Below are 25,367 nucleotides of genomic sequence, written 5' to 3' on the forward strand. Positions count from 1 at the left end.
GGCGCAGCCCCTCCCACCCCGCGCGCCCGCGCCCGCCGCCCGCGCCCGCCTCCCGCCGGGTCACGCGGGGCCAAGGCTGAGGACGGAGGCGGGGCCTCGGGCGGGAGGTTCCGGAACCGGATGCAGACCCGGGGGAGCGCGGGGCCGTGGAGGGCGGGCGTTGGCCTGGTCTGGGAAGCTGGCGCTCTGGTGTGGCTGGTGGGGACGCGTAGAAGCGCGGGGCGGGCGGTCAGGACTACAAACCGACCTCGCCCGGTAGGAACGTCCACGGAGCGCCCCGCGGAAGCCCAGGAGATGCCTCGTTAGGAGCTGCGCGCCAGGAGCTGTTCCGTTCGGTTCCGAGGTGTGTTGGCGCCCCCTCATTAACCCGTGAGTGACCGGGTGCAGGCACGCGGTCGCTCCTGGCTCCCAGGGGTGGAATTTGGGCAATCAGACGCCACCCAAGGGAAGGGGCTCCTGATCACACCCCTCAGCCCCTTCCCTTGGATCCCTGTAGAATACTTGCAAAGCACATTTAGGAAGACTTCGATTCAGCATGACTATGGCTCAATTTCTCAAAACCATTCTCTAACATGGTTAACGTATGTTGTTTTTTGAACGATTACATACGTTCCATCAATGTACTTCTATAGACAGAAGTAATGTAGAAATACCAGGGTTCACTTTTTGTCAAGTTTTTTTTTTGTTCAAATTGTCCACATCAACCACGGGCCTTGTTATTCTTTTTCGTATTTTAACTATCAGACCTGAATGCAGCAAGTCAGGTGTAGTGTAGTCTGAACCCTGCCAAGCAAAAGGTTATGGCACAAATGGTGGAACACCTTTCTAGGAAACATGAGATCCAGAGGTTAAAGCCCCAGTATCACCAAAAAAAAAAAGCCTAGAAGAGCAGTTGGCACTGATCTCAAAAATAAACAATGTAAATTAAGAGTCCTGCAGGTACCCATAGCCCATGCCTATAATCCTAGCTATAAATAGTGTATTTCCAAAAAAAATACCTACCCTGTTTTTGACAAGAGATGAATTCAAGAACTTTCACACACCTTTTTTAGTTTTGACATGTAGATCTTGCTTTGTAGCCTAGGCTAGTCTTCAACTCATGAACCTCCTGCCTCAGCCTCCCAAGTGCTGGGATTCCAGGCCTGTACCACCACACTCAGCTTTCACAACACTTTGATTTTAATCCACAATCCCTTACCTGAAACTTTTGAAGCCAGACATTTCAGAATTAAAATTTTCTAAACATTTTAGAAAACATCCAAAATTTTACCCAAGAAATATAGTGCATGTGTATATCATAAACAATACTCTGCAGGGGTATTCAAATGCACTAACAATATTCTGGACTGAAAATTAAGTAGGAGTAAGAACTGTTAACTTCAGGATAGATTGTTTGCACACAAAAATTTAAGGAAGAAAACAAAAAACAGAAAAACTGTGGCACATATCTGAATAGCATTAGGAAAGCACAGACAGCATGAGTTCAATGTTAGCCTGGAAGCGATGGTTTCTCCTGTTTCTTTGAAGAACAAACAAAAACCATTGTTTTCCTAATCAAAGAAAAATGATTTCTATTTTCTAAGTGTTTCTAAGATTTTAGCACTATGGAATGAGAATGTAATAAACAACTTCAAGTTCAGGCATATTAAGGTCTTAAACTCTAAGTGAAATTGACTTGTATAGTTTCCTCCACTTAACATACCAACTTGTACAGTTGTGAACATTACAAAAAATATTAACTAACAAATTTGAAATGTCCAACATATTCCATATATCTTCAGTTTCCCTTGGAATGTGTTCAGTGTGAGAATACCTATGATAAAATGAACAGCAATAATACAAAATCATAATTCATGGTCAAACATAACTATTTATTAGGCTTTTTTTCTTATAAACATTCAGTTTCTCCTTTAAAAAACAAAACTAGAATTTAAATACTTCCCAACCCATCACATACAAGTTTGTATACATTATTTACATCTTTCAAATAAAACATATTACAGATCTTCTGACATTCTGTCAATACCCTCTTTAAAATAATGAAGCAATTAAACTTTGACTAGTAACTACAACTTGCATAATCGTGGTACAGCTTTCAGTACAGCACCCAGGTTACTTCTCATACTTTAGACCTATTTGTCTCAAACATAGAAACTTTCTTTTCAAGGGCAGGATCTGGTGTCTTCGTGCAGTTTCTTAAATACCTGAACACTGTGAAGCTGCCCTCATGGTTCTATCAATTGGCACTGACAATATTTTTCTGTTTTTGTCTTCAGAAATGAGTTCTATTCAAGTGTTTTGGTACTTACCATAATCTCTTTCATAATTCATGCAACTCTTCCTAGTGGTTATTTTAAGTAATAACTTAAATGTATAGAAAAAAATCAAACAAAATATTCTCTAAAAGATCACCTCATCACCCTGGTTATACATATAGGAAAATAATACACATTTAATGGCTGTTAAAAAAGAACAAAACTATTTTCCCTAAAAAGTTATTTTTTCAGAAAATTTTAAAGAGAAAAGGTATTCTTACATGGAAGTGTACTAATCTATTTCATAACCTACAAAATTATTTTAGAAACAAAACAAAAATGAAAATTTGTGCAAAACTTAAGAAACATCCAGCTGTAAGAATATTAATAGTAAAAGAAATTAAATACTAATAAAGTTCCACTTCACTAATTGTAGCTTCAGTGACATAATTTTTTAAAAACTGTCAACTTAAACAAACCGAAACCTAGGTGGTAACAGTAAGTACTTCAGAACCACTAACTTGTTTCCATGTTGGGGAGGGGAAGAGGAGGAAAAAAGACAAGAGTGGGAAAACAAAGATGGGCAGGAATGACCACAGTGATTTCATCTATGGTTGAGAACTGTAGACCAGATTTTGTACTATATAATACTTTATGCAAAATGAAGGGAGGGAGGGAAAGACAGAGGCTTGCATTGCCCTTGTAGAACAGAATACCAAATATTTTAATCTGTGTTTCTGTTGTTGTTAAAACACAAGTAAGTTCAGCTATGAGTGGCAAACATGGGTTACAATTTTTTGTTTTTTTGTCAGTCATGGGGCTTGAACTCTGGGCTTGGGCACTGTCCCTCAGCTCTTCAGCTCAAGGCTAGCGCTCCACCACTTGAGCCACAGCACCACTTCCAGTTTTCTGGTGGTTAATTGGAGATGAGTCTCAAGGACTTTCTTGCCTGGGCTGGCTTTGAACCGAGACCCTGAGATCTCAGCCTCCTGAGCAGCTAGGATTACAGGCGTGAGCCACTGCTGCCCAGCCATGGATTACAATTTTATGCCTTCCAAACAAATTCTCTTTAACTTATTAGTTGGGCCCTAAAAGTGCAAATCACCTTTACCTCTAAACATTTGTCAATTTGTAACAATCAAGCTAACAACTAGTCAACAGTGTTTATAATGGTAAGTCTAGCGTCATGACAAAACTCAGATACTTAAATTATTTTAGAAGTGGTCTATAAAGTATAGAGCTGCTTATAGGAACTGATATATTCTTCAAAATCCCAGATAAGCTTCAAATAAGGTAAGTTTTCATAGTATACTATCATTTCCAAATTACAGATATACTTTGGTCCCTAATCTTTTCAAAAGACAGTCAAAATTTAAAGTTATAAGTGATACATGAAATAGTTTTACCATTCTAAATATTTTATTTGTGACATGTAGGCTTCAAAGTTGGCATAATTAGCACATAATACTTATTCCAATTTGTCTGTACAACTATCTCCAGTTTACTCTATTGTTCACTTTACTGAAAACCCATCTTTTTTAAAAAAGGCAAAAGCTCTAATGTATTCACTTTTCTATACTGTCAAATCAAAATTATTGTGCAACAGTCAAGACATTTAAAATTTTTAAGAAAAAGGAACAAAAATAGAAGAAAATATATAAAGAAGTACTTTTTTAAATTACTATATTTAATTGTAAGGAATTTAGCTGTAGTTTTTAAAAACTTACACACCCTAATGATATTGCCCACTTCAAAACAGTACCATCAAGAAACCATTCCTTGATTCTGTGATTCCATCAATGCTTTAAAAAAAACCTTTTTCTCTATTCAGTGCCTGTAACACATTCTTTTGAATTTCCCTACTAGCTTAGTTCTCAGGGATCAGCCAAGTTACAATACTTGGTTTGGTGAGAAGGGAGATCATATAAGCTTCTAAAAAATTTTGTGCAGTTAAAATGATGGATTCTTTGCCTAATCACAATCTGATTCTCACACTTCCAGCATAAAAGGAGTTAAGTGATCCTAAAAGAACTACTCTGAAGATCAACTCTCTATTAAGTTATGACATATTCATTTGAAAAGAAAAGATCTACTATTTAATATTTGTATTTCATATATTCTACCATTTTAGTGGTTATTAAACCTCTCTCAGAGAGGGGGTAGACAAAGCTATAAAAGTAATCTGTAATTTTGCTATTTTCCCATAAGCAAGAAAAATGTAACACATAAAATGGAGTCTAGTGATTACATGTGCAAAATATAAATAAATTGTTTTCTAATAAGAGATTGTAGTGGTTCATTGATCATGATACCAAGCAGTAACTCGGTCTGAAATATATACTAAACATATATTCTTTACCTACTAAATTTTATGCTGACCATTTAGAATTTACAAATGACTAACAAAGGAAAGATAGAGACAGCAATCTAAAATCTTTCACTTTAAAGTAAACTGACCTCCCTCTAAAGCCCCTAGCACCTGTTTAATGTTTTAGAGTACTCTGATGCTCTGGTTTTGTGGGAAACAGTAAAATCTAGTCAACAAGTGAAAGGCAATAGCACTATCTTCCACCAACTTAAAAATTTTCAGTCTTTCTTATGGAGCCATGGCTTAAGTGATAGAGTATTTGTCTAGCAAGTAAATGCAAGACTCAGATCAAACCCTCTTACTGGGGGTGGGGTGGGAGTGGGATTGGGGGGGATGTACTCTGTCAGTTTCACTACCATTAAGTCCATCATTTAAAATAATTGCTAAAATCAGAGAATCACAATAGCACTGTAACTTAGTACTTTTTCAAAGAATGAGAAAAATACCTAACATCTACTTTGGTTATTTTGTATAGAGCTGGGGGAAAAAATAAAAATCTTCGTTATTTATAAATTAAAAAAACATGAAAAAGTCTAATAGATATTTATGCAAGCTCTGCTTCCAAATCAAGCTGTGATGATCGTTTTATAACGGCTGTTTTTCTCTCATAGGAACCAATTAATTAAAACTAATTTTTAATAAATCAGTCTATTCTCTGGCAAGTGTTTTTGCTTCTTTTCACCTAACACCATAGACAAAGGCCAGGCCTCTCCCTAGGAGAATTTCTATGCTTTGTTACCATAGGCATAGAGACCTCCTACCTCCCAGTAACTGATTAAGTGACTACTTGGAAACACACCCGAGATTCTGCCACAGTGAAAACAAAATCCTATCTACATATATTAAGAAAGTAAATTCTACTACCAATTATAATTTACAGAATATTTTTCCGTTTCTATAGTGTGCTACTATATAAAGCTTAAAAGAACAAGAAAAGCCTTTCACTATTCACTCTACACTTGGCTAGTACAATTCCTTCATTACTAGGTTGTTATAAAGTCAAATGCCACATGGAAGACAATTTGAGTTATCACTTGCTTCATTCCTATAACTCAAAAATTATGACATTAGGGGGCTGGGAAGGTGGCTCAGTGGTAGAGCACTTGCCTTGTATGCTCGAGGCCCTGGGTTCGATTCCTCAGCACCACATAAGTAAAAAGCCGGAAGTGACGCTGTGACTCAAGTGGTAGAGCGCTAGCCTTGAGCTGAAGAGCTGAGGGACAGCGCCCAGGCCCAGAGTTCAGGCCCCACAACCGGACCCAAAAAAAAAAAAAAATTATGACATTATAATTCTTTTTTCAATTAGCCTATAGTGGTTGATATTATTTCTTTGAATACTGAAAAATTTGTTTTAAGGAATCAGCTAGCTCCCTTAAGTATAACCAATAAATGCCCAAAATATTTGCCTCTGCCAGGGTCTCCTGATATTTACCCTATTAGTACTTGCTAAGTAAAAAAATGATAGAAATGAATGGAGAAAACTATTAGTACTTGGTAGGTAAAAAACTGATAGAAATGAATGGAGAAAAAGGCAGTTCGTGATTAGTAAATTTTATCACTTTCTATTAATGTCAGAAACAAATTTACTTCATTCTAAATTCTTTCCTGCTAACTGCTTAGAAACTATACAATTTCAAAGCAAGCGTTTCTAGCCTACCAAGAAAAAGGCATATATTTCTAATTGCAGGAATGGTATTTTTCTAATTGAGGAAGCAGATTTATCAAAACTAGTAAAAAAAAAATTTGAAAATCTGAAATCTATTCAGAGTATCTCTTAAAAATGACTCTGGAGGGCCGGGCGCTGGTGGCTCACGCCTGTAATCCTAGCTACTCAGGAGGCTGAGATCTGAGGATCGCGGTTCAAAGCCAGCCCGGGCAGGAGAGACCGTGAGACTCCTATCTCCAATAAACCACCAGAAAACCGGAAGTGGCGCTGTAGCTCAAGTGGTAGAGTGCTCGCCTTGAGCTGAAGAGCTGAGGGACAGCGCCCAGACCCAGAGTTCAAGCCCCACGGCCGACAAAAAAAAAAAAAAAAAAAAAATGACTCTGGAGGTAAAACACATTCTAAAAACTAAGTTTCTTGTTATTAATAGTAGTAACTCACTAGAAGTCTTAACAAATTTAAAAGTAACTACTGAGTTAGCATTTTCATTGTTTATTACTGCAAAGAAAAAGATTTCCTTTCACAGTGGAAAAATCAGAAGTCAGAATGCTTCAAACTGGGCCTATAATAAGCAAAGAAAGGTACTGTATCATTTTAAAATGATAGGCGAACACCAACTCCATTCATTGAATGGAAATGCTAAAAAGTGATCAATTTCCTATGGTTAATATCTGTACCTAAAATTAATAATTTATTTTTAACTTCTCATGGAAGTTGACTCTTCTAAAAGGAAGTCTCTAAGACTCTGTTTATAAGTAATTTATTAAAATCTCATACCATTCTATATAAGGGTTGTAAGACAGGACTTGTCTAGAACTTGACTCTCCATATTTAATCCTATCTTTAACTCCCCAAACTACCCCAAATCAAGCACACTCTCCTTTTCCCTCCTCTTTGAAGTAGAAAGGGATTCTGTAGACTTATGGCTCATTTGGCAATTGCTAGGAAACCTCACAGTTCAGCATCACCTCTCAAGATGGCAATCCTATATTAACCTGAAGTTTTACACTTATAGTGCAGTTAATATGTAGAAAGAAGCCAAAATGCAATAGGTATTACATTTCAACATCCTCAAGTTTCAATATCACAGATATTAAGAGATGGAAAAAGACCTGCTTGTAAAACTTTAAGCATTTGTTGAACAGAATATATTACTGTCAATATCAAAAATAATTAAGAAATAATTTTTTCTTGTTCTACATCTTTATGTTCTACATGCACACCTTTACAAATTATGTTTGTCCAATGTAGTAAAAGCTGGAGATCATCAATTTAGATAAACTATGGCTTTTATGACAGATTATTTTACAACATGCACCAGTAAGTGCCCTGGGTAGTAATCCTAATATTATTTCGAGTTCTGTTCAGGTCTATGTCCGTGCTTTGCACCTCAGAAGTGAGCCTGCCAAGGCACTTAAAAACATAAATTTTTTGGAGACTTCAAAAATGGGCCACAATTTACACAACACAGACCCCAAAACATCAGCAGTTCAGTTAGTAAGCAATTTTTTCACACACAATTTTCTTTACAAAAAAGAAAAAAGAATAAAGTCCTAAGTAACCAAAGCCAGGTTTAAAAAACAACAAAAACTATATTCCACTAAGATAAAATTTACCCCTTTCAAATGTAGCAAATGGTTCTTGGCTTCCAATAGCAATAGAATATGGTTTCAATATTGGGAATAAAGAAAAGAAAACCCAAGCAATCCCCAAAACCCAACAAGAACAATCCAAATAAAACAAAATACAACAAAAATCCAAATGCACTCCACACTGCTTCATTTAAGAAACAATCTGCACATTCTTGCATGCTTTTATCTGTCCTTAGAGGTGAGTTTTTCAATCAGTTCTTGGAGTGGTGCAAGTTCTCTTCTGTCAATAAGGTTGAATTCCTAAGCATAAAAAAGACAAAAGAAATAACAAAACTTACTATTAACATCTAATTTCAAAGCAGATTGCCATTAGCCCAAGTTAAAAATTATTTTCTGATTAAGTTATAAGTATTAGGCTTGATTTTTTTTTTTCAGTTCACTAGATGTGTCTGGGAAAAGTTTAATCTCGTTTAATACTGTTTTTATATATGTAAAATTAGAAGCTATATCTTCCTAACTCATAAAATATTGTAGGAAATAAATGTGATAATAGATGTTAACTACTTTACATAAATGGCACAAAGTAACTTTCAATAAATAGGAGTTGCTGCATTTAAATTTGTACCATTTAAATTTGTCACCAATAGAAATCACATTAAAAGACCTTCATCCAAGAAAAGCCCAGGACCAGATGGATTCAGAGCTGATTTTTTTTTTTTTTGCCAGTCCAGAGGCTTGAACTCAAGGTCTGGGCACTGTCCCTGAGCTTCTTTTTTTGCTCAAGGCTAGCACTCTACCACTTGAGCCAAAGCACCACTTCTGTCTTTTTTCCCCTGCTTATGTGGTACTGATTTAACTGAACCCAGGGCTTCATGCGTGTTAGGCAGGCATTCTACCACTAAGCCATAGTCTCAGCCCCTCACAGCTGAATTCTATAAGGCTTTCAAAGGAGAACTCATTCCAACGCCCCTCAAACTCTAATGAAAGAGAAAGATCACTACACTAAACTCATTCTATGAAGCTACCATAAATAACCCTCATCCCAAAATCAGATAGAGACTTATCAACAATAGATCCATCTTTGCTGCACATCAATGCAAAACTTCTCAAATTTCTGGCCTAGGATAATCTTACCAGACAAGTAGAAAGGTCAAAAGCTATGTACAAATGATACTAAGCGAAATGAACCCCAAGATAGAGATACAAGTGGTTTTATCTTTCTTGCTATTGTTTTTAATGTACTATGTGATATTTTTGTTTCTTTTGTATGTTCTTCCCCTATGGTAAAACCCCTGTTGTTACTGTATTTCATTCTGGTGCCCTGCATCTTGTATATACATTTTTCTAATGTAGGGAGGGGAAGGGAAATAACAAAATGCTGAAACAAGGATACAGGTTGACCCATTTTAACAAAGAAACCTACAAGACACTATGTTGAAAAGCAACTTTATAATTTGGGGGGGAGGGCAGGGGAGAAGTTGGGGAGGTGGGGTGGGGAGGGATGGTAGGGGAAAAACAAAGGAGGGGGGTAACAATGCTCAATAGGAAATGTACTCATTATCTTACTCATGTAACTATAAGTCCTCTGTACAGTCTCTTTACAATAAACATTAAAAAAAATTTTTAAAGAACCCAAGGGAAAAAAATTTTGGCCAACCAAATTCAACAACTAACCAAAAACAATCATATACTATGATTAAACAGGATTCCAGGGAAGCAGAGCTGAATCAATATATGCCAACACATCAACAGAAGCAAGGACAAGAACCACATGATCGTCTCTATAGATGCAGAAAAAGCAGCTGACAAGATTCAACATCCCTTTATGATAAAAACTCTAGGAAGCCAGAAATCAGTGCAACATTCCTGAATTCCTCAATATAATAAAGGCTGTATATGACAAACTTACAGCCAGAATTTCACTTAATGGTGGAAAGTTAAAACCATTTTCTCTAAAATCAGGAATGAGACTAAGGATGCTGCTCTCTCCACTCCTCTTCAATGTAGTATTTGGATTCCTAGCAAGAGCAATAAAGGAAGAGAAAAACATAAAGGGGATCCAAATAGGGAAAGAAAAGTAAAACTATCCCTCTTTGCAGATGACATGATCCTGTATTGAAAGAACCCTATAGATTCCTCCCCCAAGTTACTTGAGCTGATCCAAAACTTTGTGGCAAAGTAGCAGTACCTAAAATTAACCCACAAAAATCAGTAGCTTTAAGCCAGGAATCAATGGCTCACGCCTATAATCCTAGCTACTCAGGAGGCTGAGATCTGAGGATCATGGTTCAAAGCCAAGTTTGTGAGACTCTTATCTCCAATAAACCACTAGAAAACCAGAAGTGGTGTTGTGGTTCAAGTGGTAGAGCACTCACCTTGAGGTGAAGAGCACAAGGACAGCGTCCAAGCCCAGAGTTCAAACCCCATGACCAACAACAACATCAACAACAAAAAATCAGTAGCTTTTCTGTATGCCAACAGTGAGAACATTGAGATTGAAATCAGAAGTGCAACTCTATTTGTAATAGCTTAAAATAAAACAAACTAGGAATTAACCAAAGATGTGAATGACTGCTTATTATGAAAGCTTTAAAAACCTGAAAAAAGGAATTAAAGCAGATTTATGGAAATGGAAAAACCTTCTATGCTCCTGGAAATTCTGCCCAAAGCTATCTACAAAATAAAAATCCCAACAACATTCAAAAATTTAAGAGAATAATAAAAATACCCCAAGTAGCAAAAACAATCCTTACCAGGAAGAATAGTGCTGGAGGAATATAAAAATAAAATAAAATTTCATACTCTATTACAAAACCATAGTGATGCAAACAACTTGGTACTGGCACAAGAATAGGCTGAGGACAAAGGAACAGAAAACCCAGAAATGAACCCACAGACATACAGCCACCTAATATTTGATAAGGGAGCCAAAAACACATAATGAGAAAGACAGTCTCTTCAACAAATGGGGCTGGCGGAACTGGCTACTCACATGTAGAAAACTGAAGCTAGATTGTTATATTTCACCCTGTACCAGAATCAATTCCAAATGATCAAAAGCTTCAATGTAAGGCCAGATACCATTAAAATACCACAGGAAGGGATAGATGAAATACTAGCCTCCTAGGCATAGGTTAAAACTTCCTAAATAAAGATCCAGAATCAGAACAAATCAAAGCAAGACAGGATAGATGGGACTGTATCAAAGTGAAGAATTTTTCAACAGCAAAGGACATAGCTAGCAAGATAAATAGAAAGCCCACAGAATGGGTGAAGACTTTTATTAGCTATCTTAGAGCTCAAAAAATTAAAACCCTCAAAGAAACAACACCCGATTAATAAATGGGCTAAAGACTTAAAGAGAAATTTCTCAGAAGAAGACATAAGAATGGCCAATAGATACATGAAGAGATGTTCAACATATCTGGCCATAAAAGAAATGCAAATCAAGAGAACATTGAGGGCTGGGAATGTCGTTTAGTGGTACAGTGCTCGCCAGCATGCAGGAAGCCCTAGGTTCAATTCCTCAGTACCACATAAACATAAAAAGCCAAAAGTGGCTAGAGTGCTAGCCTTTAACACAAAGAGGCTCAGGGACAGTTCTCAGGGCCTGAGTGCAAGCCCCAGGACTGGCCAAAACAAAGACAACACTGAGACTCCACTTTATCTCAGTTAGAATAGCCATTATTAAGAAAACTAACAATGGCCAGGGGCCAGTGGCTCATGCCTATAATCCTAGCTATTCATTGGGCTGAGATGTGAGGATCTCGGTTCAAAGCCAGCCCGAGCAGGAAAGTCCATGAGACTCTTATCTCCAATTAACCACCAGAAAACTGGAAGTGGCTCTGTGACTCAGGTGGTAGAGCACTAGCCTTGAGCTGAAGAACTCAAGGACAGCAACACAGGCCCAGAGTTCAAGCCCCAAGACTGACAAAAAAAAAAAGAAAGAAAAGAAAACTAACAATAACAAATGCTAGCAGGGATGTGGCCAAAAGGGAACTGCTATTGGGAATGGAAACTTGTTCAACTACTTTGGAAAGCAGTATGGAGGTTTCTCAAAAGACTAATCATAGAGCTTGCCTATGACCCAGCAATTCTTCTCCTGAACATTTACCCAATAGACCACAAACAAGGCTACACTAAAGCTACCAGCACAACCATGTTCACTGTTGCATTGTTTATATAGACAAGATATGAAGTCAACCTAGATGCCCCTTTGTGGACCAATGGATGAAGAAAATATGGTATATATACACAATGGAATTCTGTGCTTCCATAACAATGACATGGGCCCATTTATAAGGAAATGAAAAGACTCAGAAACAATAATACTAAACAAAGTAAGCCAGACCTCAAAGAAACATAGGTTGCATAGTTTCCCTCATTTTTAGTAATCAGAATGTGCCTATATATCTACAAGTAAACACAATGGATGGTTAAAAAAAAAACCTACACTTGGCTGAGGGAAGCTAGGAGGAGGGCACAGAATCAGAGGGATACAGGTCAAAAAATATAGTAGAGGGGGCCATCAGCTGCACTGAGCATTGATGAAAATGAACTAAGAACTCAAGGACGGCAATGGGAAGAAGGGAATGAGGGAGAAAGAGGGAACCGCTTACGCTAAGCAAAAGGAAAGAAAGGTACATATCACACATTGTGGAGGAAATAGTTGTATTATCAAAGTTTGTAGAGTTCATAAGGTTTATAGATCATAATAATGACAATTCGCCTTGTTAAAAGGTGTTTGTGACTTTAGCTAAGTATCACTATCCCATAATACAGTGAAATTTATGTAATCACTTAATCTCAATTAAAAATTTTTAATTACACTTGAACATGATCAATTAAACATTCACACATCAAGACCAAAGGAGGATATTCTTAGGAGAGGATTACAAAGGCTCAAAAGCTATGTGCATATGATCTATAAAACCAGATTTGTCAAAATGAACTCCAAGAAATGGAAACCAGGATTTCTGTTATTTGCTTTTTTTCCCCTTTTTTGTTACTGTTTCTGATTTCTGTACCCTTTGTATTGTATGTAAGTTTATCTGTTTGGGAGATGGTATGGGAGAGCACAGAAATGATGGGACAAATGATGAAAAAAATGCAGCAATGATATTCATTAGATCCTATGTTGAAAATGAGCTATGTAACTTATGAGGAAGGGGGGGTCAGGAGGAAAAAAGGAGGGAAAAGGAGAGAAGAGGTGACACTGTTGCCTTGCATGCATGAGGCCCTGGGTTTGATTCCTCAGCACTACATAAGCAGAAAGAAAAAAGCCAGAAGTGGCACTGTGGCTCAAGTGGTAGAGTGCTAGCCTTGAGCCGAAGAGCTGAGGGACAGCACCCAGGCCCAGAGTTCAAGGCCCCACAACCGAACGCCCCCCAAAAATTTTTTTTTATTTAAAAACTCAATAAACACAAGGCCAAATTAAAAAAAAAAAATCCAGTGTAGACAAAAATAAGGGTTAAGGGGAATGGAAAGACTGCTAACAAGACACTAAGTTCATCAATAGAGCTGACCAACTAGTCAGGTTCCTTATTTAGCCCCTCCATATGGGATATGACATGAAACAAATTCAAGGCAAGGCCTCTCAGATACATTTTAGGTTTGCTTGCTATAACTTGGAAAGTAATGAAATTCAGAAGAAAAAGATAATCATTATCTTCATAGAAAAGGGAGAACAGGAGGCAGACTTAAGGGATAAGGCAAATTCTATCCTGACCATCACAGCATCATCACAGTATTCATCACAGTACACACAAAACAAATGCTTATAGTCTACAGCAAAGGCCTCTTAATTCAACTTACCTGTACGAAAAAAATAAAGTGCTTAAAAGATGTGTTGAGATGTGCTTCCTCCTGAAGCTGGATCACAGGATCAAAATGTTGATGATAAATGTGAGCATAAACCCTAAAAAGACGTTTAAGAATAGTTTTTGCCACAGACATGAAGTTCTTTGGGAATGGAACACCTAGGAAAGAGAAAAACAACCCTTTCTATTAGTAAGAGAACAAGGTAGCATGATTTTGTCAGCAAATACCAACATTAATTATCCAGACAAGGTTAAAAAGTAGCAGCATTTGGGGCTGGGAAGGTGGCTCAGTGGTAGAGTGCTTGCCTTGTATGCCTGAGGCCCTGGGTTCGATTCCTCAGCACCACATAAGCAAAAAGCCGGAAGTGGCGCTGTGGCTCAAGTGGTAGAGCACTCGCCTTGAGCTGAAGAGCTGAGGGACAGCGCCCAGGCCCAGAGTTCAGGCCCCACGAACGGACCCCCCCCCAAAAAAAAATTAAAAGTAGCAGCATTTATGAATTACCAGTTTATATTGCCTATTATGCTATTCAGAAGTTCTCAATATATCATGAATGAAAATAAACTCTAGTTTCTATGGAATAAGAATATTTCATTGTAGCCTGTTATATCTCCAATATACCACCACTTTACTAAAATTAAACAAATACCTAAAATGGTAGTGAAGTATTAAGTACTCAGTTCTGTTTTAAATGTCAGTAATGTATCTTATACTTTTTCCTATTCCGTATGACTATAGGCCTTATTCATCCAGAAATTAGCTCATCAACAAATTCCTTGTTTTCTGTACTACAGCACTCTTACAACCTTAACCAAATATAAAACTAGAAAAATAGAAAATCTTTAAGAAGGAAAATGGAACTCTTAGACACTGTTGATGGTTATATTGACTACTATGGCTCTTAGGGAAAACAGTATGTTTGAGTATACATTCAAAAGAAATAAATCACCAAGGGCCAGGCACTAGTAGCTCACATTATAATCCTAGCTACTCAGGATGAGATCTGAGATCATGGTTCAAAACCAGCCCAGGGCAAGAAAATCCACAAGACTCTTATCTCCAATTAACCACCAAAACACTGGAAGTGGAGCTGGGCTCAAAGTGATATGAGCACTAGCCTTGAGCAAAAGAGCTCAGAGACAGCGCCCAGCCCTGAGTTCAAGCCCATGACCAACCTAAAAAACAATCAAGGTAAATTAAGGGAATATAATAAAGGGGAGTGTATGCATCTACAAAATTATCACAATAAAACTCGCTTGTACTATTAATAATACATTAAAAAAATACAATTTATTTTTAAAATAGTGTAAAAATGAGTAAAAAGAAAAGCGTATCATAAAAACAACATAATTTCTATGTTTATTCCAGTATTATTCACCAGAGCCAAGACATGGAAACAAAGTAAGGATCTGTCAAAAGATACATTAATTTTAAAATTGCAGAAGATGAGCCACATATCAGTGGCTCACAGTTGTAAATCTAGCTACTTGGGAGGCTGAGATATGGAGGATCATAGTTCATAGACAGCCATTTTGGGCAGAAAAGTTCAAGAGACACTTTAGAACCATTTATGTTAGGAAGCCTAAAACAGGTAAATCTCAGTCGCTGAAAGGACATTAACTCAAAAAAAGTGGGAGGCACCAGCGGCTCACGGCTGTAATCCTAGCTACTCAGGAGGCTGAGATCTGAGGATCCAGGTTCAAAGCCAGCCAAGGCAGGAAAGTCCGTGAGACTCTTATTTCCAATAAACCACTAGAAAATCAGAAGTGGCACTGTGGCTCAAGCGGCAGAGCGCTTGCCTTGAGCTAAAGAGTGCAGGAACAGCGCTCAAGCCCAGAGTTCAAGCCCTATGACTGACAAAAAAAAAAAAAAGATTGAGCAATAGAACATCTAATTAGCAAGCCCTGAGTTCAAACTCCAGTAACACAAAAAGAAAAAATATATGATAAGGTACACATACAGACACAATTATTATTCAATCTTAAGAAGGAGGGAGTCAGGCTGGGAATGTGGCTTAGTGGTATAGTGCTTGCCTAGCATGCATGAAGCTCTGGGATCAATTCCTTAGTACCACATAAATAGAAGAAGCTGAAGTGGAACTGTGGCTCAAGTGGTAAAGTGCTAGCCTTGAGCAAAAGGGCAGTACCCAGGCCCTGAGTTCAAGCCCAGGACAGGCAGGGGGGAAGGAGAAAGAAAAAAAAAAAAAAGGAGGGAATCCTGAATTGGGCCTGGTGGGTAATCCCAACACTTTGGAGGCTAAAATTAGAGGTCAGAAGATACAAAACAACCTGAGCTTATAGCTCAGGGCTATAACTAAGGGCTGGAAAAAAGAGTTCTGAGGTAGACAACTTGCCTGTCAAATGCAAAACCCAGGGTTTCAGGCTCCAAACAGGGACTGTAGTCTAAGGCGAGGCAAGGCAAAAAGTAACTAAAAAGTTGGGCTGGGAAGGTGACTCAGTGGTAGAGCGCTTGTCTTGCATGCCTGAGGCCCTGGGTTCGATTCCTCAGCACCACAGAAGCAAAAAAGAAAAAAGCCGGAAGTGGCACTGTGGCTCAAGTGGTAGAGCGCTAGCCTTAAGCTAAAGAGCTGAGGGACAGCGCCCAGGCCCAGAGTTCAGGCGCCACGACTGGACCCAAAAAAAAAAAAAAAGTAACTAAAAAGCAAAAAGGGATGTGGGCATGTCTCAAGTGGTAGAGCACCACAATACCAAAGTAAAAATAAATGAGACAATGCAAAAATTATTGTGATGTAAGTAATATAGTATAAGTAATACAGGTTCAAAAGATAGTTTTTTAAAGCTTCAAAGTGGTTACCACATTGACACTGCCTAACAGTAACTACTTATACTATCTTCTCTAAAACATCCTTTTTTTTTTTCTTGTCGGTCGTGGGGCTTAAACTCTGGGCTTGGGCGCTATCCTTCAGCTCCTCAGCTCAAAGTGAGCATTCTACCACTTGAGCCACAACGCCACTTCCGGATTTCTAGTGGTTTATTGGAGATAAGAGTCTCACGGACTTTCCTGCCCAGGCTGGCTTTCAACCGTGATCCTCAGATCTCAGCCTCCTGAGTAGCTAGGATTACAGGCGTGAGCCACCAGCACCCGGCAAATCCTTCTTTTAAACTGAAAGTATAAAATGTAGTCAGGAACTTATTCCAACAATTTATAAGAGTAAACACCTAACTTTTTAAAGAAAATATAGCTGTAAAAAGACTAAAAAAAAGACTGGAAATGTGGTTTGGTGGTACAGTGCTTGCCTAGCAAGCATGAAGCCCTGGGTTTAATTCCTCAGTACCACATAAACAGAAAAGGCCAGAAGTGGCGCTAGGGCTCAAGTGGTAGAGCAAAAGAAGCCTAAGGACAGCTCCCAGACCCTGAGTTCAAGGACTAGCAAAAAAAAAAAAAAAATGTACAGAAGGGTTACAGTAAAATAAGTAACTATATGTAAGTACATTTCTTGTCAAACTTGTTACCTCTTCCCTCATTTCTCTCCTGCTTTTTCCCCACCTCCACCCTATCCCAAGTTGTACAGATAATTTCCAACATATTGTCTTGTGTACACCGCTACTGCATTGGTTCTTTATCTCACCAAGCTGTTGTTCCCCTTCCTTTCCCTAATTCAAATAAACATATATAATACCAGAGTACCAAAATCAAATACAGTGACAACAGGGGATATACCACAGGAGGAAGAACATACAAAAGAAACAAAACTCACACAGAACATTAAAAACAACAACAACAAAGAAAAACCTCTTTGTTTTGCGTTCGTTATGGGGCTTGAACTCTCTGGGCTTGGGCTCCCTTGCTCTTCAGCTCAAGACTAGCGCTCTACTACTTGAGCCACAGCACTACTTCTGGTTTTATGGTTGTTAACTGGAGATAAGAGTCTCATGGACTTTCCTGCCCAGGCTGGCTTTGAACCTCAATCCTCAAAGCTAAGCCTCCTGAGTAGCTAGAATTACAGGTATGAGTCATCAGTACCCGGCTCAAGAAAAACCTCTTTTGTCTATGACCTGGGAGTTCATTTTGCTTAGTGTCATCTTACATGGTCACAGAATAGCTTTAAAAATCTTTAAGATTCACACTGTGTGTCCTAAAATCAAACTCCCTCTTTGCCATAAATATAATGTATAACTAATACAATCTGTACAAACTATCCCCAGGTAAGAAGTAAGACTATGAAAAGATGCTAGTATCTATCTACTATAAATCTTTTATGTAACAGAATCTAGATATTATGGCTCATCCTGTATCTTCTCATTCAAAATATCAAAGAGGCTTCTTTTATGTCCATAATATGCCTGGTATGAAAAAAATAGAGTACTCTTAAGTATATGAGATTAGAAATATTTCAATTGGTGTGGTTCCTGGAAGAGAAAAGCTTCTAACTGCAACCTTCTACAGAAAGGGTTAACTGGGTCTTCATAGTGCTTTTTAAACAAGACAAAAACAAACAAAAAGGTCTTTTTGAATAAAAGCAAGTTCAGTAATATTTTAATCTGGAATAACATCAAAAATTTCAAAAAGTTGAGAGGCAGATCACTTTATTTTCTAATAAACATAACCTTTCAACTAAGAAATATTTAAAAATACTAAGTTTAAAAAATCAACTTACACAAGGTAAGTTCTTGTTTTACAATTAGTTGAGAAAACTATACTTCTTGGGACTGTGTAACATACATGTACATCAACATGTCCTATAGAACTCTCAAACTGGATTGGGTGGGAAAATCAAGGACAATTCTAGAAACATAAAATTAAACAAACCATGAGGGATCGCAACTATATAAAATAATTATACCAATTTTTGATGGAAATAATGTCTCATCATCTAACTGGTCCTGAACCCAGGTCATCAAGTAGTCAATGTATTTTGGTGCAGAGCACTTAATAGGTTTCTTTATGTTTGTTCCATCTGCCCAATGATACTCATATCTGCAATGCAAAAACAGAAAATACACCAAATATCAGTCTATACCTTTAAATAGTGAACATACTTTTTATAATATAAATGTGTGTATATTATGAGAGTATCAAAACATTTGTTAAACAGTCTATTCCTCCAAATAAAGAAAAAATTTTAATTGCCAGTGGATTGTTTTGCATTTGTCACAAAATTCATCTTTTGTGTTCAGCTGCTTGTCTCATGTGTCTGAGTAAGTAGCTTTCCCTCATATACAGCAGAATCACATACAGATGAAGTAGAAAACTTAATTTACTTCCTAGTTCTGTGATAGCTATCTTTGAACCTTATGGTTACTCTTCTTCTTTACATTGCATTTCTCCTTATACAGTTCTCTTTAACTTGAAGTCTTTAAATTTTGAGTTAAGACTAAAGAATGATATAGAAACTTCAAAGTAAGATTAATGAAAAACAAAAATTACCTAATATTTAAGTACATGTAGCAAAGGAGCTAAATAAGCCTTTAAATAAAACTAGCAACTCAAAGATGCTCATGAACATTATCTTTTGACTTAATAATCACTTGAAGCCCTCATGTGAGAAATAAAATGTGAAGAACAGGAAGATGTGCAAAACACCAAAATGAAAGACACTTTCACCAGTAACAGAAAGGCAAAACCTATAAATAGCAAATGTATAGTAAAAACCTAATAGAATTGGCCTGTCTGTCGTCTCCTCTCTCTCTCTTTCTCTCTCCCCCACACATAAACACTAAATTTTTAAATAAGGAATCAACATATAGCTGAAACTCTGAACTATAGAAATCAAACTGATTTTTAGGTTCTCCAATGTCACTCTGCTGTTTCATTCACTGAATCAACTGTTTTCTATCTCCAGAGTTTTTAGACTGACTAAATGACATTTCAGTGAACCTTACAAAGGAGAGGGCAGTACGGCAGAGTACTGATTGTATGGTATTTGAAAACAAAAAAATTACCATGAAAGAGAATAAGTGAAAATACTTTTTAATTGTAACAACTTACACACTGAACATTCTACAATGCATAAGTTCTACATTGAACATTCTACAATGATAATTTAAAAATCATTGAAGATTTTTTTAATTAACGTTTAACTAGGCACTGTGGTTCATGCCTGTGAGATAGTTGCTACTTGGGAGGCAGAGATCAGGCTAACTGGGGCCAAAAGTTCACAAGAACCTGTCTCAATCAATAACATGAATGGTGATATGTGCCAGTTACCATACATAGGTAGGAACTAAAAATAGAAGGATAGCAGTTAAGGGTGGCTAGACAAAAAAAACAAGACTAAAAATGACTCAATCAAAAAGGTACATGACCCAAGTAACACAGTACCTACTTGGCAAGCACAAGGCCCCAAGTTCCAAACTCAAATACTGCTTAAAAAAAATTAAGCTGGCACAAATAACTTAGGCATGCAATCCTAGCAATTCAGAAGACTGAGTTTTGAGTTTTGAAGCCAGCCCAGCAGGAAAGTCTGTGAGACTCTCATCTCCAAAGATGTGGAGCTTGGGGCTGAGAAGGTGGCTCAGAAGTAGAGCGCTTGCCTTGCACGCTTGAGGCCCTGGGTTTGATTCCTCAGCACCACAGAAGCAAAAAAGAAAAAAGCCGGAAGTGGCACTGTGGCTCAAGTGGTAGAGCGCTAGCCTTGAGCTGAAGAGCTGAGGGACAGCACCCAGGCCCAGAGTTCAGGCCCCACGACCGGACCCAAAAAACAAAAACAAAAAAACAAAGATGTGGAGCTATGGCTCAAGTAGTAGAACACTAGCCTTAGTTTAAGCCCTATGACTAGGGGGGGAAAAATTAACTTTCAATATCCTAAAGTCTGAAAAATAAAATACCTGAAGGCTGAGAGCATGATTGAATTGATAGAGCACTTTCTCCAAGCATAAGACCCTGAGTCCAAACCTGAGTACCACTAAAACTAAATATTGGCTTATTTATAAATGGTTATTAATATTGGTCTATAAATAAATACCGATTTACAAATAAACACTGATTATACTTTGAATTTACAATGATTCCCCAATCTTTTTTCTTCTGTAGTTTATACTGAAGATGACCTTCATTTCGTACTTTATTTTTCCCATTTGTTTGTTTTGGGTTTTGGCAGGGAGAGGAGGAAAAGTACTGGGCTTTTAACTCAGGGCTTCACACTTCCTAGACAAAAATACCACATACACCTTACCCCTAATTCCCCCATTTTAGTTTTTTATTAAACCTTTTTTTGGGGGGGAGTGGGGGGAGATCCTAGGGCCTAGGCACTGCCCCTTGTACTTTTGTGCTCAAGGCTAGCACTCTACCAGTTGAGCCAGAACTCCACTTCTGGATTTTTGGTAGTTACTTGGAGATAAGATACTTAGTAAGTTGCTTGGATATCACCATACTTACATCTGTCTCCAGAGTAGCCAGAATTACAAGCATAAATCTCCTGCACTAGCTATAGCTTTTTATTACACTTTTGACAAGCTATTCTCCTTGACATTTAGTTCTGTCACCAGGGTATGAACTCCAAAATATTTACCATTTCCTTATTAATAATAGTAAACGTAATTGAGAACCAGCTCCTGTAAGTCATCTTTCAGCACTACTTTTCAAGAGGCTAAATATAGGTTGTACATACATAACCTGAAATTAGAAATGCCGCAAATCATCAATCTTTCAAGTACAAACAAGGTGACACAAGTAGAAAATTACGCACTTGACCTCATGTGATAGGACATAGTCAAATTGTTAGGGGCATTAAAAATGTTGTATAATATTGTATAAAATATCTTCAGAGGGACTGGGAAGGTGGCTCAGTGGTAGAGTGCTTGCCTTGCATGCATGAGGCCCTGGGTTCTATTCCTCAGCACCACATAAACAGAAAAAGCTAGAAGTGGCCCTGTGGCTCAAGTGGTAGAGCACTAACCTTGAGCTGAAGAGCTGAGGGACAGCACCCAGGCCCAGAGTTCAGGCCCCATGATCAGGGGGAAAAAAAAAAAACTTTTCAAAATAACAAGTAACAGAAATTTATTCTTCAATGAAAGGAGGAAACACCTGTGTCTCTGAACCACCATGTTTAAAACAAAGAGCTACCTAATTCATGTAAACTCAAACACGCTGAGAAGAGGCCAAAACAGACACCTGCCAACTACAAAATCCACAGTTCACCAAGTAAACAGACCTTAACAGGTGAAAAACTCAACAACTCTAACAGAAGAGACCTAAGGAAGGAAGGGGTTGAGAAGCCCAGCACTTTGAAAACCTCTGCAGCTTTCTGTAGGAAATGAAGATTGACAGTGTCACAGCATCATGATTGTACTAATGCCTTCCACTACCTTACCTCCTTATGTGGTATCACCGTACCCTTCCTGAGCTGTTCTACCTCTGTTAAAAGCCCTCTGATTCATCTATTGACTGAATTCTTTACGTATATTATAGTGGATGAGGCAATATTTTTGTGGTTATTATTTGGTAAAATAAATAAATGTAAAGTATATAATGCATAAGATTACATATATGTATAATTCATAATTATATAAATTATATAATTATATTAAATGTATAATGCATGAGAGGGCTTATGTTTAGGTTAGGTATCACCAAATAAATAGTAGGTGTTATTGCTATTAATAGTAAGAATAAAAGTGAGCTGAGAAAGAGAAAGAACTGATCTTTAACCATGTCTTACTTTGGTCCAGCTGACATCACTGGACAACTCTCTTCTGTACAGAAGTCTGTAATGGTTCCATAAAGCATGTTGATCTGATTGAAGAAATCTACAGCTGCAAAGCAAATTATCAGTTGTAAGTGAAATAGAATGGTTAAACCTAATTTTTAAACTATTTGTAATACATATAAACAACAAAAATCTTCTATCTGGAATATATAAAGAATTCTGAAGATAAGTAAGAAAAGGAAAACATACCAGCAAATGTGACAGTTTGAATTGTCACTCACAAATTTCTAGATAGTCAAAAAATCATTTGGAAAGATTTTGGTAATCATGGAACTGCAATTTCAAATCACAGTGGAATGTCATTCTATAGAACTCCAAGAGGCTGAAATTTATTTGAAAATGTAGAGTCAAGACTAACAGATTCTTATAGGAAAACAAATGATTATCAAGATTTATAAAACAAGTTTTATAAGATTTATGAGCTGGGCACTGGTGGCTCACTTCTGTAGTCCATCCAGCTACTCAAGAGGCTGAAATTTTTGGATCCCAGTTTAAAGTCAGCTGGGGTAGAAAAGTACAAAACTCTTATCTCCAATTAACCAGCAAAAAATTGGAAGTGAACCATGTGGCTCAAGTGACAGAGAATCAGCCTTGTATGAAAAGGCTAATAATAATAAGCAAGAACATAAGGCCCTGAGTTCAAGCTCCTGTACCAGCAAACACAAAAAAGATTAAGGCACATTAAAAGATGATCTTAGTTAGAATAAGGTAACAAAACAGAGACCAAAAATAGATTCAAATATACATAAAACACTTGATTTACAACAAAGCCATTACTAAGGAACAGTAGCATAAAGACAGACTTTCCACAACTATTTCTGGGTCAATTGGTTATCTCTGTGGAAAGTTTTTAAGTTAAAACTTGACTCTTGGGGGCTGGGAAGGTGGCTCAGTGGTAAGAGTGCTTACCTTGCATGCATGAAGCCCTGAGTTTGATTCCTCAGCACCACATAAGCAGAAAAAATCAGAAGTGACCCTGTGGCTCAAGCAGTAGAGTGCTATGCTAGCCTTGAGCTGAAGAGCTGAGGGACAGTGCCCAGGCCCAGAGTTCAGGCCCCACGACCGACCCAGAAACAAAAAAACAAAAAATCTTAACTCTTGCCAGGGTGTGGCAGTACAGACCTGGGAAGTTGAGGCAGAAGAGCTGTAGAGTTAAGAGGCCACAGTGAAACCAGGTTTCCAAAAGAAGGGGAAAGAAAAATGGGGGAAGAAAGGACTTTATTCACAGCATATCCATAAAGTAATTCCAAAAGGATTGTTCCTCTCAATATGAAAGACAAAGCAATAAAAGCTAAAAGAGCCTGAGAAAATATGGCCATGGCCTTTAGCAAGGATGTATTAAGAAGGGCACAAACCACACAAATTATAAAAGAATAGCTTTTATATGGTTCATCAGATTTATTCCTGGGACTCATTTTATATATTTGATGCTGTTCATAATTTTTACATTCGCCTCAAAACAACCTTTTACAATTTACTTGTTAGTAATAATAACCATGATATAGTAATAGCATCATGGTCTTTCTGATTTTCAGTATGCACACAGTAGCCACTAAGGAAAACACTGTTCCTGTGCAGCCATGCAATCTTTTATTCAATTACCTACCTTACTGCACTGACTGACTCTGCTAGTGGCACTGTTGGAATCTGACTCATTCCCAATCTAAGAAAAAGTATCTGCATTTCACTATTAGGGTGTTTTTTATAATTTTTTACAAACAGGCTTTATCAACAGTTCTCATCTATTACTTGATAGGTTTTTTTGTTTGTTTTTTTTGTCAGTCTTAGGGCCTGAACTCTGGGCCTGGGCACTGTCCCTCAGCTCTTCAGCTCAAGGCTAGCGCTCTACCACTTGAGCCTTAGCCCCACTTCTGGCTTTTTCTGCTTATGTGGTGCTGAGGAATTGAACCCAGGGCCTCATGCATGCAAGGCAAGCACTCTACCACTGAGCCACCTTCCCAGCCCCTACTTGATAGGTTTTAAAACTAAACTTTATAGATCTAAACTGTACCTGGTAGGTGATATACACAGTAAGACCAAAGAGGATATTCTTTTTTTTTTTTGCCTGTCATGGGGCTTGAACTGTGGGTCTGGGTGCTGTCCCTCAGCTCTTCAGCTCAAGACTAATGCTCTCCCACTTGAGCCACAGCGCCACTTCCGGCTTTTTCTGCTTATGTGTGCTGAGGAATCAAACCCAGGGCCTTATGAATGTCACTTTACCACTGAGCCACCTTCCCATTCCTATGAGGATATTCTTATGAGAAAAACATAAAGGTGCAATGTTCAAGTGCCTCTTCATATTTATATAATGTACATACTGAAATTCCAAACTATGGAAACAAAAGACTTCATTTTTTTTAAGTGTTCGATGATTCTGTCTTCTTCAAAGGAAAAAGTGCCACAGTGGAGCTCAATGGCTATTTATGAAAGGGAACTATACAACTCATGGGTGGAGATGGGAGGAAGAGACTGGGAGAGAATGAGGGAATAGAAGATACTATGTGAAAGGAAATGTACTCATTACCCAACTCATGTAATTGTAATCCCTCTGTACATCATCTCTGTAATAACAATAAATTAACTCAAAAGATTTAACTATCAACTGCTTTTTCATTAATGTGATGAAAACCAAATTTTATTGAAAACCAATAAATGGTTTAAAATTTTTTTCTAAACTTTCTATTCCTGGATAAACAATTTGGTCATGGTAATATGACATACTTTTGAATTATTGCTAAGCTAAATTTGAGGATATTTTTAGTAAGATTTTTACACCCAAATCCATAGGTTAAAGGACCTAGTTTCCTCCCAATTAATGTCTTGTAATGTTATAAATAATATTTCTTCGACTATCTTTAAGAGCCAAAGGTTGGTATTATTTCTTCCTAAAATGTTTGGTAGAGGGCCAGGAATGGTGATGCACATCTGTAATCCCAGCACTCAAGAGGCTGAGAAAAAAGGACTGGGAGTTCAGTCACCTGAGAATACACATTAAGTTCAAGGG

At 37.6% G+C, this 25,367-nt stretch overlaps 1 protein-coding gene across 1 annotated transcript in view; it reads right to left on the reverse strand.

Moving 5' to 3' along the window:
- Window positions 1-1,850: 1,850 nt before the first annotated feature.
- The window catches only part of Mob1b (MOB kinase activator 1B), a 45,706-nt gene continuing 22,189 nt past the window's right edge, over window positions 1,851-25,367 (reverse strand). The window contains exons 3-6 of the mRNA XM_070012561.1: window positions 22,316-22,409; window positions 18,500-18,633; window positions 13,693-13,856; window positions 1,851-8,178 (exon numbers count right to left, since the gene is read on the reverse strand). Coding sequence (XP_069868662.1) covers window positions 8,101-8,178; window positions 13,693-13,856; window positions 18,500-18,633; window positions 22,316-22,409 — 470 coding nt within the window. The 3' untranslated portion in view covers window positions 1,851-8,100. The remainder of the gene's footprint in view (window positions 8,179-13,692; window positions 13,857-18,499; window positions 18,634-22,315; window positions 22,410-25,367) is intronic.

The sequence above is a fragment of the Dipodomys merriami genome, unplaced genomic scaffold, assembly GCF_024711535.1.
Source record: "Dipodomys merriami isolate MVZ:Mamm:240054 unplaced genomic scaffold, mDipMer1.0.p SCAF_9, whole genome shotgun sequence".
Lineage (NCBI taxonomy): Eukaryota > Metazoa > Chordata > Mammalia > Rodentia > Heteromyidae > Dipodomys > Dipodomys merriami.